The sequence below is a fragment of the Melanerpes formicivorus genome, unplaced genomic scaffold, assembly GCF_026170545.1.
Source record: "Melanerpes formicivorus ecotype bairdi unplaced genomic scaffold, bMelFor1.0.p_v2 SCAF_83, whole genome shotgun sequence".
In the NCBI taxonomy this organism is placed as follows: Eukaryota; Metazoa; Chordata; class Aves; order Piciformes; family Picidae; genus Melanerpes; species Melanerpes formicivorus.
This window is the reverse complement of record NW_027142435.1, coordinates 1367282-1385175: the sequence shown is the minus strand read 5'-3', so window position 1 is coordinate 1385175 and position 17894 is coordinate 1367282. Positions and strand designations below refer to the sequence as shown.

General features: G+C 64.8%; 1 protein-coding gene across 6 annotated transcripts; it reads left to right on the top strand.

The window, feature by feature from the left end:
* Window positions 1–940: 940 nt before the first annotated feature.
* Window positions 941–16223, top strand: LINGO3 (leucine rich repeat and Ig domain containing 3). Of its 6 annotated transcripts, none has more exons than XM_068164804.1 (3): window positions 2271–2659; window positions 7435–7600; window positions 13142–16223. In XM_068164804.1, the coding sequence occupies exon 3, from the start codon at window positions 13176–13178 to the stop codon at window positions 14991–14993; it is 1818 nt and encodes a 605-aa protein (XP_068020905.1). In that variant the 5' UTR covers window positions 2271–2659; window positions 7435–7600; window positions 13142–13175; the 3' UTR covers window positions 14994–16223. The 6 variants fall into 6 exon arrangements, with proteins under 6 accessions (XP_068020907.1, XP_068020905.1, XP_068020908.1 ...); XM_068164805.1 differs by lacking the exon at window positions 2271–2659 and adding an exon at window positions 5892–5926; XM_068164806.1 differs by lacking the exons at window positions 2271–2659; window positions 7435–7600 and adding an exon at window positions 941–1570.
* Window positions 16224–17894: the final 1671 nt, after the last annotated feature.

Here is a 17894-nt window from a genome sequence, read left to right as displayed (position 1 = left end):
GCAGCCTCACACCACAGAAGTTTCTCCTTGCTCCCCACCTGTGTCCTGCTCGTGTGTGGAAGCCCAGAGTGATGCTCAAGAGGCTTCACAGCTAACTGGGGTGGTCCTGGAAGGGGAATGGTGCTGAGCTGAAGCTCACAGCACAGCCTCTTCCCACAGCTGCTTTTTCCCTTGTGCTGGGCACAGCTCCTCTGGGCCTTGCTCTCCCCCGGGGTGGCACACTGGCTGTGAAGGGGACACGGTGACAGCTCGGGTCCCTGCCGAGAGCCTCGGGGGAGGGCCGAGAGCGAGGTGACCCTCTCCAGCCTGGGCTCCCCCCCAGCTTCCCCACTGCACTGCCAGCTCTCTGCCCTCCCAGATCCACCCCGACCCCGGCCAGCAGGCAGGGAAAGCATCTCCCATCAGAACACATCAGCTCAGCTCCTGGCTGCCAGCGGCGGGCAGGGCACGGCGGGGCTGAGGCAGTTCCTCCTCTGCCCTGCTCAATGAGAGCGCCCCGCGGAGCCGCGGCCGGGGGGCGAGGGGGCGGCGCTGCTTAATTGCCTCTGTGTTTTCGAAACAGCAGCTTAGTGACTCGGTTCAAATTAGCCAGAAACACCTTTTCATCCTGGGGAGCTGAAGTGAAACGTGGGCTGCTGCTCCCCCCCCTGCCCCCTCCTCCTCCCCAGCCTCTTAAAAATACATCAGCTGCAGCAGTTGCAACGCTCACGCTGGGATGCGTTCAGCTCTCATTAAGCAGATCGATGATTAGTGGTTAAAGCAGCGCCGAAATTCCTTCACAGCCGTGTCAGCGTCCTGGGTCTTAGCTGCAGCCCCGGGGATGAGGGATGGGAGTCCAAAAGCCTGAGGTGCCTGAGCCTGCCGTGAAAAGATAAATCCACATCCCGGAGCAAAAGCAGCAGCAGGAGGCAGCCAGAAACCTCCAGCAGCACAGGAGCTGGGCTGCAGCAGGGGATGGAAGTTGCAAGTGGAAGGGAGAAGGCACCCGGGCTGGTGGCATTTCCCCTGGCAGCATCCTGCCCAGAGGGAGCTGATCCAGGCCAGCACATCGCCTGAGGCGGCTGAGGACTCCCTGCTGCTGTCCCTCTGCTGTCCCTCTGCTGTCCCTCTGCTGCTGCGCCCCTGCTGCTGCCCCTCTGCTGCACCCTGCTGCTGCCCTACTGCTGCCCCTCTGCTGTTGCCCCTCTGCTGTTGCCCCTCTGCTGCGCCCCATTGCTGCCCTGCTGCCTTCCCTCAGTTGCCCCAGCCATGACATGGAGGAGAGGCTGCCAAGCCCTGCTGGAGAGCCACTGCCAGATGCAGAGGCTGTGATGGCATCGCTCAGGTGATGCCCTTTGGCTGTCACACCGCAGGGCAAGGGTGCAGGACGCCCTGCTTCAGCAGCCCCAGTGCTCAGGAGGGTGATGCCAGTCTGGAGCAAGCAGCCCTGAAGGGAGAAGAGCAACAGCTCTGCCCTGGAAGGAAGCAGGACTTGGCCTGGAGCATCCCCAAAGCCTAATTAACCAAATCAGCTGCGTTTGTGGGAGGCTTGAGCTGGAGCAGGAAGAGCTCCAAGGAGGAATGGCTGATGGTGAGCAACGTCTCCATGTGGGGTGGGGGTGGGGTGCAGTTACTCTCCTGTGAGCATGGCACCTTCAGGGCCCTGTCTGTGAGCTTGGCACTGCCGCGAGGGACATCAGCAGCCCACCGTGGGGGCACGAAGCCTGGCCGGGGCTGGGGGTGTTGCTGGGGCCACGGTGCTGCCTGTGCCCTGTTTGTCCCAATTTCCCTGCTGGATCGGGGGGCGGGGGGGGGGAGTGGCTGTGCTGGCCCAGAACCAGCTCCATGGAGTAAGCCTCTAGGGCAGAGAGTTGCTCACAGTGAGGTGGGCACCTGGACCCCCTCCCAGGGCAGGGTGGCATGGGGCTGGGGGCGATGCAAGAAGACTGGTATGGGGCTGGGGGACCCCAGGAAGGGTGGTGTTGGGGTAAGGGGCATGGGATTGGGGGAGCTCAAGCAGGGTGCTGGGGGGTACCTGTGCACACTGGTGTGAGGCTGGGGTCCTCAGCAAGGTATTTGGTCAGGCTGCCGTGGGGTCGGGGTCCCCAGTCGTGCTGGTGTGCAGCGTCCCCAGACAGGGTGCTGGTGGTGCCGGTGTGGGGATGGGGTCCCCACGCAGGGTACCCTGGGCTGGTGGAAGCCAAGCTGTCTGTGTGTGGGGGAGGGGACCCCCTCCCCTTTGGGCACAGCAAAGCGGGGAGGGGACCCCCCGTGCCCTATCGCTGCGTTTCCCCGCGGGCTCTGCCCACTTCCCAGCCGCCCGCAAGCGCAGCCCGGGGCCGCGCATCGTCCCCGTCCCCATTTCCCGTCCCTCCTCCGCGCTCCCGGGGCGGCGCGGCCGGGCCCGGCGGGGGGCGCGGGGGGCGGCTCTAGCCCCCTCTCCGCTGCCGCCGCCGCACGGCCAAGGCGGGGCGGGCAGCGGCGGACAGGCACCGGCACGGCCGGCACCGCCGCCGCCGGCCCGGGGTCCTTCCGCCGCCGCCGGGGCCGGGGTCTGTCCAGGATCCTTCTGGAGCCGTTGGGGTCTGTCCGGAGCCGCCGCTGCCGCCGCACCGCCCCCGGGGCTGCGGCTCTGTCCCCGCCGCCGCCACATGAGCAGCCCGGGAGCCGGAGCTGAGCGGTGAGTGCGGGGTCCCGGGGAACCGAGGGGGGCTGAACGCTGCCGGGTCGTGCCGTACCGTTCTGTGCTGTACCGGGCCGAACCGGGTCGAACCGGAGCCAGCCGGCACAGCCCGGCGGGGCACACACGTGGGTGCGGGGGGTGGCTGCGGAGCCGCCGCTGTCCCCCGGGGCCACCTTCTCTCAGCTGCCCCCGGGGTCTGCCCGGCCGGGGGTCTGCAGCCCGGGGCTGCAAAGGCCTCTCCCTTCCCCACCGGGGGCTCGGCGGTGCCGGCGTTTCAATGGCCTCAAGCAGGCGGAGAGCTGCACCGGGAGGTCCAGGCTGGACCTGCCCAGCACCATCCTCCAGCGCTCTGCCCTCGGCCCCGGGGCTCCGGGCTCCGCAGTGTCGCCGCCGAAGCTTCTCCCTGGCAGCCCCGAGCGGGTCTGAGCATCGCCGGGCATCAGCAAGGGTCTGCTCCCAGCCCTCCTCGCTCCTGTCCTCCCCCCTCCCAGCGCTGCAGGTTCTCGCTGCTCACCCCCCCGGGGGGTCCTGCCTGCCCCTTGCCTCCAGCATCCCTCCCGGGCTTCGGCCGCGGCGAATTTTCCTGCCAGAAACCACAGGTTTGGGTTGGATGCGAACGTGCCCCGGGGGAAATGGAGCGGGCAGCAGGCACGGCTCCTGCCGCCCTTCGGCAGCGGCAGCCTGGCTCTTCCTGCTCCCGATCCCGGGGACTTTTGTGCCAGTTTCTTAATCCACTTGCAAAGCTGGATCGAGCTAAAACCCGACAAAAGGTGCTCCAGTTCCCAGGGCGCCCGCGCACGGCAGCGATTGCAGAGCAGCTGCTCCTTAAATTCCCTCCCAGCCTTGCCCTGAGACGAGAGGTTTGGGAAGGAGAGAAGAGCAAACAGGAGGAGAGAGGATAGCAGGAGCAGGCAGAGCTCCTGCAGAATGGGCTGGGAGCAGCTCAGAGCGAGGATCTGCAGCCTGGCAGCGCCCGGAGTGTGCCTTTGGAGCCAGAACAAAGGGCATCTGCTGCAGGCTGCACCCCCAGGGCTGGGGCAGGGCTGGGGGATGCTCGGTGAGGAGCAGCCTGGGCCCTGCAAAGAGCTCCCACTTGCTGCTTAGTGCTGTGGCTTGGTCCTGGCTGCCAGCGTGGTGCTGCCAATGTGGTGCTGCCAGCTCTCACCCCCCCAGGTGTGCTGCCTGCCCTGCCTCCAGCAGACCACCCCAGTGGTTTAGCCAGGCCCAGCCCTGCTGCTGGAGAGAGCCCAGGAGAAAAGCAACATCCAGAGAGGGCAAACTCCTACAATCCTCTCTGCAGCAGACCACAAGGAATTAAAACCCCTCAAAACTCTGACTCTTGAGTCGTCCAACAGCTGCCAGCAAGCCAGGAGGCTGCCTGGTGCCACACAGCCCTGGGGGCCTTTAAACCCAGGGCCAGCTTCTGCTGCTGGCCTTAAACATGCAGGTGGTGAGCCCCACACTAACCCCTTGGGTAAAGGAGGAGGCCTTGGGGCTTTGCACCCCAAAGCTCTGCCCTTTGTCCCCGCTTCAGCATCCCTGAGGCTGCAGGAGGGTGGCTGGGGGGGAGCTCCCTGCACCCCCCAGGCGTGGCAGAGGCACCTGTCCTGCATGGGGCAGAACCATGCAGGGTGTGCTGGGGAGCTGCCAGCCTGTGACTGATCCAGGTCACTCTGAGCTCAGGTTTTCACTCTTGGTGTTCCTGTGGAGGGGAGGGAGCAGAGCTGCTGCCTCTTGCTGCTGGGGGCCTGGTAGGGCCAGCGGGAAGTCTTGGCTGGAGCAGCAGGGGAAGGCTTCTGAGCCCTGCCATGGTTTTGAGAGGTTGCAAGAGTCCCATTTGGAGTCTGCAGCCTTTCCCCAGGTCCTCAGCTGAGCTGAGCTGAGAGGAAGATGCTCTCCCAGCACAGCTCTCCCATGCCCAGCCTGCAGAGCAGCTGGAGGACCCCGAGAGCAGGGGGCAGACCTCGCCCCAGCAGCGTGGGGGAGCAGCTTCATGAATAGCTGGGGGGTTCTGGCTTAAACCCCAGCAGAGTTCAGTGTTATCCTTCCCCACTGGGAAGAAGGAGCTGGGTCTGGGTTGTGCTTTTCCCCTCTTGGGCTGCCCCTTGGCATCGGTGCCTGGGGTGGGAAGCAGCTGAGCAAGGCACTCAGTGGTGTCCGAGCCAGGAGGTGTCCCAGGCACGGCCAGATCCTGCACCACTTCCCACTGCTGCCAGGCTCAGACCTTCCAGGGGATGTGCTGCTGCTGCTCTCTCCCTGCAGGGCCAGGGGCTCTCTTTCCTGTGCTTTTGGTGGCTTTCTGTCGGGAGTGTCCGGGCTGGTTAGCTGTGGCAGCCCTGCAGCACGAACCGACTCACCCCTGGGCTGTGCCTCCCAGCATCAGCACGGCCCCAGGGCTCCATCAGACCTGGAGCCCCGCGGTGCAGAGGGGCTGCTGTTCGCAGCCGCAGTTCAAAAGCCTTAAATGGATGTGGCTGGGATCGATTTTTGCAACTTCTGGCTGCCGGCTCTCTGCTGTTCCTCTGCCGTTTGCTTCTCCCCCGCCGGGGAGCTGCTGCTCCCTGCTCAGGGAGAGCCAAAGCTGCCCTGAGCAGGCAGCTGGAGGAGGACCCGGGCTGCTGCAGGAGTTAGCAGCCCTGGCAGCCCCCGAGCTGGCAGCAGGCTGCTGGCACACCCTGGGGATGGCAGTGGGCATGTGTGGGCAGCGGTAATTCCCCTGCCGCCGGCTGGCTGCGGCGTGGGCAGCCCCCGTGGGATGCCTGCCACTAGCAGCAGCTCCCCAGGCACCAAATCCCCCAGCTGGGAGTGAAGGGACCTGAGGGCCAAGTGAGGCCATCCCTGAGCTTGTCCCCCACCCTGGGTACCAGGCTGGGCAGCAATGGCAGCATCCATCTGCCCCAAGCAGCTTGATGCCAAGTGGTGAAGCCAGCTGTGACCCCCAGCCCTTGCCCTCCTCCTCCTCCTTCCAGCACCAGCTGGCTCTGCCCAGCTCTCTCCTTGCTTCCCTGCCTTCCTCCCCTCGGTTTTACTTTGTATTGCCATGCCACCCTGAGCTTGGCTTGCCCTTTGCAGCCCCCATCCCTCCGGTGGCTTTGGAAAGCTGTGTCCCAGCTCAGACCTGGGGCAGCAGGGCTGCTGGTTGGGTTCGTGAGGAGCCAGGCAGAAGAGCAGCAGCAGCAGCAGCGAGGCACAAGTGACACCGAGGCTGATCATGACAGCTCCCAGCAGTGAGGTCTCACAGGCTCTGTGCTTTATTAAGCAGCAGTGAGTTCATGGGAAAGGACTTTGCCCTGCAGCTCTGGCTGTGTCTGCAAGGGAAGAGCACCAGGGGCTATATTTAGGCTGGGCTGTGTGCTGGGGAGGCAGGGCCAGGAGCAGAGCTGGGCATCCTCAGCCCCAGCCCGGCCAGCCCAGGGAGGATTTGAGGGGATGCAGGGGCCCAGGCTCAGCTGTGAGATGCTGCAGAGGGACAACCTGTGGTGGGGCAGGGGGGGGAGGGCTGCAGGGTTCCCCTTGCCTGTGCAGTGGCCTCTGTGGGGTCTTGCATGGCCAGACCCCCCTCAGCCATGGCCTGGTGAGTGTGGCACGGCCAGGGAAGCCCCCCCCCCCCCCCGCCCCGAGCAGGATCCACCCCATCTGCAGCTTGCTGGTGCTCAGCACCCATCCTGCCCCACCGCATCAGGAAGGAAAGGGGAAGCTGTGAGCCTGAGTGGGAGCTGGAGTTGGTCCCTGCCCGGTGCTGTGTGGTCCCTGCTGTGGTCTCCTCCCTCTGAGCTGTGAGTTTGTGCTGATGGGAGGTAGTTAACAGATCAATGTTTTATCCCTTTGCCTCAGGGTCTCTCTCTCCCCACCGCCCCCTCCTATTAAATATTCATTGCTCCTCCCAGATCCTGTTGCTGGAGGGGAGCTGGGAGAGCTAAAGGAGGTTCTGGGGAAGGGAAATAGGATAAAAGAAACCTCTGAAACCATCGTTGTCCCTCTCACCGCCTCGGGCACCTCTGAGCCCTGTCCTGTTGCAGGATCCTGACGCTCCCAGCAGATTCCAGGAGGTGGTGTGGGACCTGGGGGATAGGAGGAGAGGAAATGGCCTGAAGTTGTGCCAGGGGAGGGTTAGGTTGGAGCTGAGGAGAACATTCTTCATGGGAAGAAGTGGTCAGGGGTTGGCACAGGCTGCCCAGGAGGGTGGTGGAGTCCCCAGCCCTGGAGGGGTCAGGAAACCTGAGGCTGTGGCACCTGGGGCCACGGTTTGGTGGCCAGGGAGGGGTTGGGTTGCTGCTGGGCTGGGAGACCCCAGAGGGCTTGGGGCTGGGGTTGGACTGCAGGCTCTCAGGGGGCTTTGGGGCTGGGGTTGGACTGGAGGCTCTCAGGGGGCTTGGGGCTGGGGTTGGACTGGAGGCTCTCAGGGGGCTTGGGGCTGGGGTTGGACTGGAGGCTCTCAGGGGGCTTGGGGCTGGGGTTGGACTGGAGGCTCTCAGAGAGCTTCTCCAGCCCAAACCTCTCTGTGGGCAGAGCACACCTGGCTGGGGCTTGGTGCTGAGCAGAGCTGGAAGGTGCAGGGAAGGCTGGGACTGGGTTGTTCTCCACCCAGGGCTGCCTCTCCTCACAGCAGACATCTGTCTGTCAGTCTGCTCTGTCAGTCTGCTGCCCCTGCCCACGGCTCTGGGCGAATTAAAGCCTCTGAGTGATGTGGTGCCCGTGGGCTGGCACCAGCTGGCCCCAGGGCTCCAGGCTGCTGCTCTGGGGGGAAGCTGAGCTCCCATCTCACCCTGCAGCCCTCCCCATGGCTGAAGGCAGCAGGAGCAGAGGCTGTTCTGAGGCTCCAGCCTGGAGAGAGTTGCTCTGTCTGGGAGCCTTCAGGAGCTGGCCAGGACTGCTGGGACCACGCCTGGCACCACAGTGCTGCTGCTGACCAGGCTCTTAGGTGCCACCACGACCCAGGTAAGGGGTTAAGAACAGACTTTACCATCAGAGATCCCAGTGCTGGCAACTGGAGACACTGCTCCTGGTGTGGTTTGTGTGCCAGCCCCCCGAGGAGCTCAGAGCAGCATCACAGAGCTTGGAGAGCAACCAAACCTCCCAGGGGCTGCTGTGCTGCAGCAGGCAGAGGACCTTTGCTGGGGCAGAGCCTGTGGGGCAGCAGCTGGCAGTGGGGCTGGGCAGGGGGTGGCTGTGTGTGTGGCAGCCCTGGGGCTCTGCACACCCCTGAGCAGCAGCAATCAGCTTGCTGGGAGGTGGCTCAGGACAGCCTGGGCTCCCTCAGCAGCCTGCTCCTGCCCTTCATTTGGCACCCAGCTGCAGGTGTGGTCAGGTGGCATCTTCTCCCTGCTGCTCCTTGGGAGCCTCTTGGGGTGATGTATCTGCAGGACAGGGATGCTTCCAGCCTTGGGGGACAGTGCTCTGCCTGGGCATGGATTGAAGCTGGGAGAGGGCAGATTGAGACTGGAGAGGAGGAAGAAAGTCTGGACAGCAAGGGTGGGGAGACTCTGGCACAGGCTGCCCAAGGAGGCTGTGGCTGCCTCCTCCCTGGGGGGGTTCAAGGCCAGGCTGGATGAGGTCCTGAGCAGCCTGTGCTGGTGGGAGGGATCCCTGCCCATGTTTCCCAGCAGCTGGGACCTGGAGCTGGAGCTGGCTGGTGGCTGCAGCTGGGTGGGAGCCACTTGCCCTCCTTCCCCCTTCCCGAGTTCCAGAGGAGTTCCTCACCTTGGGGCAGAAATGAAGACGCTGCTGGAATGCTAAAAGCCCTCCCCAAGGCCCCTGGTGCTGCTAAGTGGCTTCTGCTCCTCCCTCCCTAGCAGAGGCAGTGACCTTTCAGAGGTGGTGTACTTGGTGGTCCTGGCTAAATGTCTGCTCTCCTGGGAGCATCTTGTGGAGATAGAGACTCAGACAGGCTGTCTGTCAAGGGGGAGAGCAGATTGCAGCCAATCTGTGGCAGCCCTGCACAGCCCTGCCAGGGCCACGTGCTGCAGGAATCAGAAGGCTGCCTCTAAAAATAAGTGGTGGCTCCTCTGGAGTTGTCTCCTTGGTGCCTCAGCTCATTAGGGAATCCTCCTTTCTGGGCTCCATCAGCTCCTGCCAGGCCTGGGAGTTCCCACGTGGGAGGCAGAGTGGAGAGTGCTGTGGCTGTGGATGCTGAGGACTCGGGATGGGATCACAGGGGGGGTCAGGCCTGGCTTCTGCTGGCTGGAAAGGACAGCTCCTGCCTCTGCTGGCAGCTGGCTCAGTCTTGCTGCTCCAGCATCCTCTCAGCTGGCCCCAGGACCAGGAGGTGCCTGAGGTGCAGCAGCTGCCAGGCACCAAAATGTCCCTGCCCTGGGCATTCCCTGCAGTGCCCCAGCAGCAGGCTGCTCCTCACACGGAGCCTTCTCCTTCCAGGCCTTCCCTCCCCACCCCTGCCAGTCCTCAGGAGCAGCTCCTGTGTGAGATCCCTCCAGAGGGACACGGGGGGGGTGAGCACCAGGAGCACCACGGGGCCCAGCACTGCTGCTGGGCTCTGCTGTGCCTGGGGGGTGCTGCCCTGGGGGGGTCCCGGGGGCAGGTCCTGGGGGCGTGAGGCAGCGTGGTGCAGGGGACAGCGCAGAGCCTGCTGGATGCCCTCCTGCTGCTTCTGCCCTCTGCTCCTCCAGCTCTGCCCTCCTGCCTGCCCCAGCTCTGCCCTCCTGCCTGCCCCAGCTCTGCCCTCCTGCTGCTTGCTTCTGCCCTCTGCTCCTCCAGCTCTGCCCTCCTGCTGCTTGCTTCTGCCCTCCGCTCCTCCAGCTCTGCCCTCCTGCCTGCCCCAGCTCTGCCCTCCCCTCCTCCAGCTCTGCCCTCCTGCCTGTCCCAGCTCTGCCCTCCCCTCCTCCAGCTCTGCCCTCCGCTCCTCCAGCTCTGCCCTCCTGCCTGCCCCAGCTCTGCCCTCCGCTCCTCCAGCTCTGCCCTCCTGCCTGTCCCAGCTCTGCCCTCCGCTCCTCCAGCTCTGCCCTCCGCTCCTCCAGCTCTGCCCCCCTGCCTGCCCCAGCTCTGCTGACCCAGAAAGCCTGCCCTGGGTGCCTGCAGACTGGCAGAGCCAGCAGAATTTGTTTCCCAGCCAAACAATCCGATGGGATTAGGAGCAACTCTCTGCTGGATAATTCTCCATTAGGGTTGCTGATTGATTTTTCTTCCTCATGACCCCCTCCAGCTCTCTCCTCCTCCTCCTGCTGCCTCTTTCAGCTGCATTATTCTCATGCTTGGTTTGCTAATTGCCTCATCAGTGGAGCCTGGTCAGGGCATGGGGACAGCCCTGGCCTGCTCTGACCCTCCTCTTCCCTGCCTCTTTGTTTATGCCTCAGCTCCAGATCGATCTCCTCTGCTCCCCACTGTAAGCTGAGTTGTTTCTGCTGCCCTGAGCAGAGGAGCAGCCCTGCAGGTGTCACTGCCACAGCCAGGGAGGGTCCTGGGGATGCTGCTTCAGCTCCTCTCCATCCCCATCACCCCCACCAGGTCCTTTCCCAGCAGGCAGTTTGCAGCCACTCTGCCCCAAGCCTGGAGCCCTCTTGGGGTTGTTGTGACCGAGGTGCAGGACTCAGCCCTTGGCCTTGTTGGAGCTCATCCCCTGGGCCTCAGCCATGGATCCAGCCTGGCCAGGTCCCTCTGCAGAGCCTCCCTGCCCTCAAGGAGATCAACACTGCCACCTAACTTGGTGTCATCAGCAAACTTCCTGATGGAGCCTTGACCCCCTGGTCCAGATCCCTGATAAGGTCCTGAACAGAGCTGGCCCCAGAGCTGAGCCCTGGGGAGCAGGCAGAGCTGTTTGCATCTGCAGCCAGGCTGCCCAACCCCTGCTCCAAGCCCAGGCCAGCAGTTCTGGGTGGTTCCAGTCCCAGCTGAGCTGCCTGAGGAGGCTGGAGCCAGGTGGGAGTTGGTCTCTCCTCCCAAGGCTCAAGCAGCAGGACAAGAGTTGCCCCAGGGGAGGTTTAGGTTGGACATGAGGAACAATTTCTTCTCCTCGAGGGTTGCCAAGGCCTGGCCCAGGCTGCCCAGGGCAGCCTGGAGGTGCTTCAAAGCCATGGAGCTGTGGTGCTGGGGGCCAGGGGTTGGTGGTGCCCTGGCAGTGCTGGGCTCGTGAGGCTCTGGAAGGTCTCTTCCAGCCAGCCCAGCTCCATGACTCCAGGATGAATTCCTCTTCCTGCTGATCTAGATCTCACCCAGCTGATGCCCCAGGATGGAGGAGCACATGGTGGAGAGCCTGGCACCTCCCTGGGCAGCCCTGGCAAGCTGGCAATGAGCTGAGGGAAGGGGCCCTGCTCTGGCACAGGGTGCTCCATCCACCCCCAGTGCCAGCCCCAGCTCAGGGCTGCATGGCACAGAGGGGTCTGCCAGGACCCTGGCACAGCCCCCAGTGAGCTTGGCAGTGCCCCTGTCTGCGTGGCAGAGCTGTGGGGGGAGCTGCCTGTTCTGGAGGCGTTGGCACAGGGCTTGGCACGGGGAGCAGGGCGGCTGTGGGCAGGCAGCTGGGACAGCTCTGTGCCAGGGCAGGGCTGAGTGCCATGGAGCAGGCAGGCAGCAGCCAGCAGGCATCACTCAGGGTGACTCCAGCAGCGCTTGGCCACTGCTGGTGTTTGCTGGAGCTGCCTCCTCTCTCCTGCCTGGTCTGGCACCTGCTGGCACGAGCAGCTGGCACTGCCACCTCCCTGCCACCTCTCCTTTGGGGGGCTGATGTTGTCCCCCCCAAGGGCTGTGCCCTGGCAAAGTGAGGCTCCCAGCATCACCTTCTGTCCTCTTTGCTCCCTCTCTACCTGGGGCTCTGCCCAGCACCTGCTCTGGGTGCTCCTGGGCACCAAGGAGGGGTGGCACAGGCTGGGCCTCAAGCAACAGGGGTGGGGAAGGGCTCAGCAGGGGTGGGGAGGGGCTCAGCAGGAGTGGGGAGGGGCTCAGCAGGGGTGGGGAAGGGCTCAGCAGGGGTGGGGAGGGGCTCAGCAGGACCACTTCACATCCTGCAAGCCAGCAGTGTGCTCCTGAGGCCAAGAAGCCAAAGGGGCTCCTGGGGGCCACGAGTGTGGGCAGCAGGTCAAGGGAGGTTCTCCTCCCTCTCTACCCTGCCCTAGGGAGGCCACAGCTGCAGGCCTGGGGCCAGCTCTGGGCTCCCCAGCTCCAGAGGGACAGAGAACTGCTGGAGAGAGCCCAAGGGAGGCTGCAGAGCTGCTGAGGGCCTGGAGCAGCTCTGGGAGGAGCAGAGGCTGAGAGCCCTGGGGCTGAGAGCCTGGAGCAGAGCAGCCCCAGAGGGAGCTGAGCAATGCTCAGTGAGAGCTGAAGGAGCTGTGGGGGGCAGGAGGCTGGGGGCAGTGATGCCCTTCTCGAAGGAGTGGTGGTGTGAGGGAGCAAAAACCCCAGCTGGGAGCTGGGTCAGGCAAGGGCTGAGCACCACCCTGCTGCTGGGGGCTGAGCACCACCCTGCTGCTGGGGGCTGAGCACCACCCTGCTGCTGGGGGCTGAGCACCACCCTGCTGCTGGGGGCTGAGCACCACCCTGCTGCTGGGGGCTGGCACAGAACAGGATTGGGAGCCACACATCCCAGTGGGGAGGGAGGGATGGAGAGAAGGAAGGAGGCTGCTCCTGGGGGCTCAGAGGTGGCCAAGGGCAGGCTGCACCCCCCTGTGGTGCCACAGGGCTTGCCTGGCTGCCTTCCCCAGCAGCCTGTTATTTTTAACAGTAAATTAAATGTGCAGAAGAGGCTTGGAGTGGAGCCCTCCCTGGCCTGGCTCCCCGGGGCAGCAAGGAGCTATTAATAACCAGCACAGCTCAGCCTGGCTCAGCTCCCTGCTTCGGTGCCTGCTCCCCGGCCCAGCTGGGCACTGGGGGGGCCCTGCAGGGCACCCAAGGTGTTCACAGCTGGGGTGGCTTCTGCAGGATGTCCTGGAGCAGGCAGGGACCCCAGGAGCAGAGCCCATCCCAGCTTCTTGCTCCAGAGCTCCTGTCTGGGTTTGCTGGGAGGGGACTCATCCAGCACCCACTGATCCCCCCCCCCTCCCTGGGGTGTGCTGAGGGTGGCAGGGCCGTGCCCAGCTCCATCAGTGCACCCAAGGGTGGGGGCTGCCCTGCTCTGCCTGTGGAGCAGGGAGAAATCCAACAAGGGCAGGTGTGGAGTCCTGCAGCTGGGGAGGGACAGCCCCAGGGACCAGTGCGGGCTGGGGGCTGAGGAAAGGGATCTGGGGGTGCAGGTGGGCAACAGGGTGAGCAGAAGCCAGGCCCCTCAGCACCTTTGCAGCCTCTGCTGGGCTCCCTCCAGCACTTCCCAGCTGAGCTGGGGAGCCCAGAGCTGGACCCAGGACGCCAGACGTGGCCTCACTGGGAGGTCTGAGATGCTTGGGAAGAGGCACAGGGAGCTCCCTGGGGGCGCCGGGACCCCACCAGCACCTTGGCTCCCGGGAGCGTTTCCCAGTGCCGGTGCCCCGGGGCCGGGTGGCACCTTGCCAGCCTGCCCCGCCCCGCCCCGCCCTCTGACTCGGTGTCTGTCCCCCCCAGGCGCACGGCAGCATGGTAGTGAGCCCCTAGGACCATGCCCTGCACCATGAGATGCTGGCTCCCGGTGCTGCTCCTCCAGCTGCTCCTCCCGCGCCCCCCGCGGGTGGCCTCCTGCCCCGCCCGCTGCGAGTGCGCCCCCCAGCTGCGGTCCGTGGTGTGCCACCGCAAGAGGCTGACCTCCATCCCCGAGGGCATCCCCAGCGAGACCAAGATCCTGGAGCTCAGCAAGAACCGCATCCGCTGCCTGAACCCGGGGGACCTGTCGCCCTACCCCCTGCTGGAGGAGCTGGACTTCAGCGAGAACATCATCTCCAACGTGGAGCCCGGCGCCTTCGGCAACCTCTTCCACCTCCAGACCCTGCGCCTGAGGGGCAACCAGCTCAAGCTGATCCCCCCGGGGGTCTTCACCAAGCTGAGCAACCTGACCCTGCTGGACCTGAGCGAGAACAAGTTGGTCATCCTGCTGGACTACATGTTCCAGGACCTGAGGAACCTGAAGAGCCTGGAGGTGGGTGACAACGACCTGGTGTACATCTCCCAGAGGGCCTTCTCGGGGCTGCTGGGGCTGGAGCAGCTGACCATCGAGAGGTGCAACCTGACCTCGCTCTCGGCCGAGTCCCTCTCCCACCTGCAGAACCTGGAGGTGCTGCGGCTGCGGCACCTCAGCATCGCGGCGCTGGAGGAGCAGAACTTCCGGCGCCTGCCCAACCTCCTGCAGCTGGAGATCGACAACTGGCCCCTGCTGGAGGAGGTCTCCCCCACCAGCTTCCAGGGGCTCAACCTCACCTGGCTCTCCATCACCTACACCAACCTGACGGCCGTGCCCGCCGCCGCGCTGCGCAACCTGCCCTACCTGCGCTACCTGAACCTCTCCTTCAACCCCATCAGCGCCCTGCCCCGCGGCTCCTTCCGGGACCTGGTGCGGCTGCAGGAGCTGCACATCGCCGGCGCCCTGCTGGCCTCCGTGGAGCCCCAAGCCTTCTGGGGCCTGCGGCAGATCCGGCTGCTCAACCTCTCGGGCAACCTGCTGTCCACGCTGGAGGAGAGCACCTTCCACTCGGTCAACACCCTGGAGACGCTGCGGGTGGACAGGAACCCCCTGGCCTGCGACTGCCGCCTGCTGTGGGTCCTGCAGCGCCGCAAGACCCTCAACTTCGACGGGCAGCAGCCGGTCTGCTCGTCCCCGCCGCAGCTGCGCGGCGGCGCGCTGCGGGACCTGCCGGACTCGGTGCTCTTCGAGTTCTTCACCTGCCGGCGGCCGCGGATCCGGGACCGGCGGCTGCAGCACGTCACGGCGCGGGAGGGCCAGGCCGTCAGCTTCCTGTGCCGCGCCGAGGGCGAGCCCGACCCCTCCATCTCCTGGGTGTCCCCCCAGCACCGCCTGATCACCGCCCGCAGCACCGGCAGGGCCACCGTGCTGCCCGGGGGCACGCTGGAGATCCGCTTCGCCCAGGTGCAGGACAGCGGCACCTACGTCTGCGTGGCCAGCAACGCGGGGGGCAACGACACCTACTTCGCCACCCTGACGGTGCAGGGGCGCCCGGCCGGCGGCCCCCGGGCGGCCAACCGCAGCCTGGACCCCGCCGACTTCAACGACACGGCCCACAACGACACCCAGGTGCTGCTCAAGTTCACCCTGGACCTCAAGACCATCCTGGTGTCCACCGCCATGGGCTGCATCACCTTCCTGGGGGTGGTGCTCTTCTGCTTCCTCCTCCTCTTCGTCTGGAGCCGGGGCCGGGGGCAGCACAAGAACAACTTCTCGGTGGAGTACTCCTTCCGCAAGGTGGACGGACCCGCGGCCACCGCCGGCCAGGGGGGGGCCAGGAAGTTCAACATGAAGATGATCTGAGCCTCCCTCCGCGGAGGGGAAGCTGCTGCCTGCCGCCTGCCTGCTGCCTGCCTGCCGCCTGCCTGCTGCCCGGCCCCGGGCACGGCTGTGGCAGGAGGCTGGCAGCCAGCCCTGGGCAGCGTCTCGGGGCTGGGATGTGGCCGGGGACAAGGCTGGAGGTCAGCAGAGTCAGCACCACCTGGACTGCAGGGGGAGAGAGGGAGGGATGAACAGGGCTGTCCCAGCTCCATGGGGAGCCCTTGGGATGCCTCAGAGGTTGTCCCAGCTCCATGGGGAGCCCTTGGGATGCCTCAGGAGCTGTCCCAGCTCCATGGTGAGCCCTTGGGGTGCCTCAGGAGCTGTCCCAGCTCCATGGGGAGCCCTTGGGATGCCTCAGAGGTTGTCCTAGCTCCATGGTGAGCCCTTGGGATGCCTCAGGAGCTGTCCCTGCTCCAGGATCTCCCTGTGTAGCCACCAACTATGCAAGCAGCCAAGAGATCAGCAGCCTTGGGGCCTGGGGAAAACCAAACCCCACAAACAAACAAACAGCTTCCTGGGGTCTCCCTTTCCCTTCCTTATTTTTTAAGAGACACTGGAAAACCTCTCTGGAGCTGGGTCCTGGAGCTGGGTTCTGGAGCTTGGTCCTGGTGCTGGGTCCTGGTGCTGGGTCCTGCAGCTGGGTCCTGCTGCTTCTCTTTCCTTGTGGCTGAGTTGTTTGGGTCAAATCTTCTCTTCTTTTCCTCTTCTTTCAATGAGTTTCCAAGGGAGAAATCTTCCAGGGCCATTAGAGGCTGGGGAGCTGGGACCCCTGAGGGAGGCTCAGCACCCAGTGGGCTCAGCACCCAGTGGGCTCAGTGCCCAAGGGGCTCAGCACCCAGTGGGCTCAGTGCCCAAGGGGCTCAGCACCCAAGGGACTCAGCACCCAGCCCTTCCCTCCAAAGTGCTCCCCAGGCTGGTGCCAGCTGCCTGGGCTGCAGTCAGTCACTGCCAGGGTCTGGCCTCCAGCCTGGGGGGTGCTCCCCATCTCCCCCTCCCCTGCCCCAGGGGTGCAGTGGTGTCTCTGCATGCCCTGTGCCCCCTCCCCCAGGGGTGCAGTGGTGTCTCTGCATGCCCTGTGCCCCCTCCCCCAGGGGTGCAGTGGTGTCTCTGCATGCCCTGTGCCCCCTCCCCAAGCCGTGCATGCTGTGTCCTGCTGGGGTCCCCCCGGCCTCACCCCTGTGCCCTTGGTCAGTGTCTGGGGGGGAGGTTTTTTAGCAGGGGGGTGGTGGGAGGGTGGGGAGGGGGTGGGGCAGAGACCCTGAGAGCCAGGAGCAGAGGCAGGGTTGGGCACTGCAGGCCTGGCAGCGTTTTCTATGTACCAAGCATGTGAAGTGTGTTTGCTGGGGGGCAGAAGACAAACAAGGAGGTTTCTGGGGCTACTTTGTTGGTGGCTGTTTTCCCCCCTCCCCCTCCCCTTTTCTCCTCCCTGTGCCTCAGATAGGCAGAGCCAAATTCAGCAGGCAGGGCCCAAGCAGGGCTGAGGGTGAGCATGGAGCTGGGCAGGACCTGCCAGGGGTGGTTGGAGCTGCTTGCCCCAGGTGCAGGATTTGTCCTCTCCAGACCTGCTTCCAGCCCCAGGCAGTCCTGGGCTCCAGGCAGATGCTGACCCCCCCCCAACCCCCCAGAGTTCTGCTGGGGTTTGCAGCCCCTCAGCTGGGCACCAGCCCTGCAGAAGCCTCAGCAGACAATGCTGAAGCCTTCAGTGGGCACTGAGGTCCCTGCTGATCACTGATCAATGATTAATGAGCAGGTGGTGCCAAGCTGCCACTGCTATTAATTGCTTATTAATTATTGATGGAGTGTTCACAAGGGTGCCCTGAGGCTGGAGGGTGCAGAGCCAAGCACCTCACCCCCTGCTTGCACAGCCAGAGCCCTCTGAGCAGCCTGGGAATGAAGGCTCTGAGGCTCTGCTTGGGGAAACTGAGGCATGGAGCAGCCCTGCAGCAGAGCCAAGGGACAGGAGGCAGTGGTCCAGGAGCCTGGACTCTCTTGGACCCTGTCCCATTCCACCAGCCCCAGGGGACACCCTGCCCCCCCTGCAAAGGTGTTCCTGCTCCTTAGCCCAGCTGCCATCACCACCCCCAGAGGGGAACTGGAAGCATTTTTCACCCTGAGGGTGCTGAGAGCCTGCCCTGGGCCCAGGCTGCCCAGAGAGGGGGCAGCTGCCCCATGCCTGGCACCATCCCAGCTCAGGTTGTTGGGGTCTGTGAGCAGCCTGCTCTGGCTGGGGATGTCCCTGCTGGGTGCAGGCTGGCTGCAAGTCCCTGACTTAGAACCTGTAAGACCATCAGAGCTGTGGCTGAGGTGCTGAAGGAGCCCCACGGAGCCAAGCCAGGCTCTGCTGTGCTGAGCTTGGGGCACAGAGGAGCAGCTCTGGCAGCAGAGCTGGCAGCAGTGTGGGAGGGATGTGTGTGGGGGCACCAAGGCAGGCTGTCACCTCCCAGAGTCTTGCACATCCTCCCCAGGAGGGTGGTGCTGGATTCCAGCATGAGTCAGCCCCAGGAGGGGCTTCCATCATCTCCAGCATGAGGCAGCAGCTCCTGGGCCAGCAGACACCAAGCCAGCAGTGGGCTCAGGGCTGGTTGGGAAATGAGGACTGAAAAACCACCCTGAGGAGACCATGGAGGAGCCTGGGCTCTGCCCACAGAGGTTGTGGAGTCTCCTGGGGAGAGCTTCCAACCCCCCCTGGCCACTGGGCCGTTGGGCAAGCTGCTGTGGGCTGGATGAGCCTCCAGAGGTCCCTTCCAGCCCCTCCATGCTGGGGTGCTGAGGCTGGGGGCTGCAGCCCGCAGCAGCTGCCATCCAGAAAGGCAGAAGGAATGGGAAGGCTCCACAAGAGCTTGGAGGAAGCCAACCCAGTGCCCCAGGTGACTCTGGAGGTGC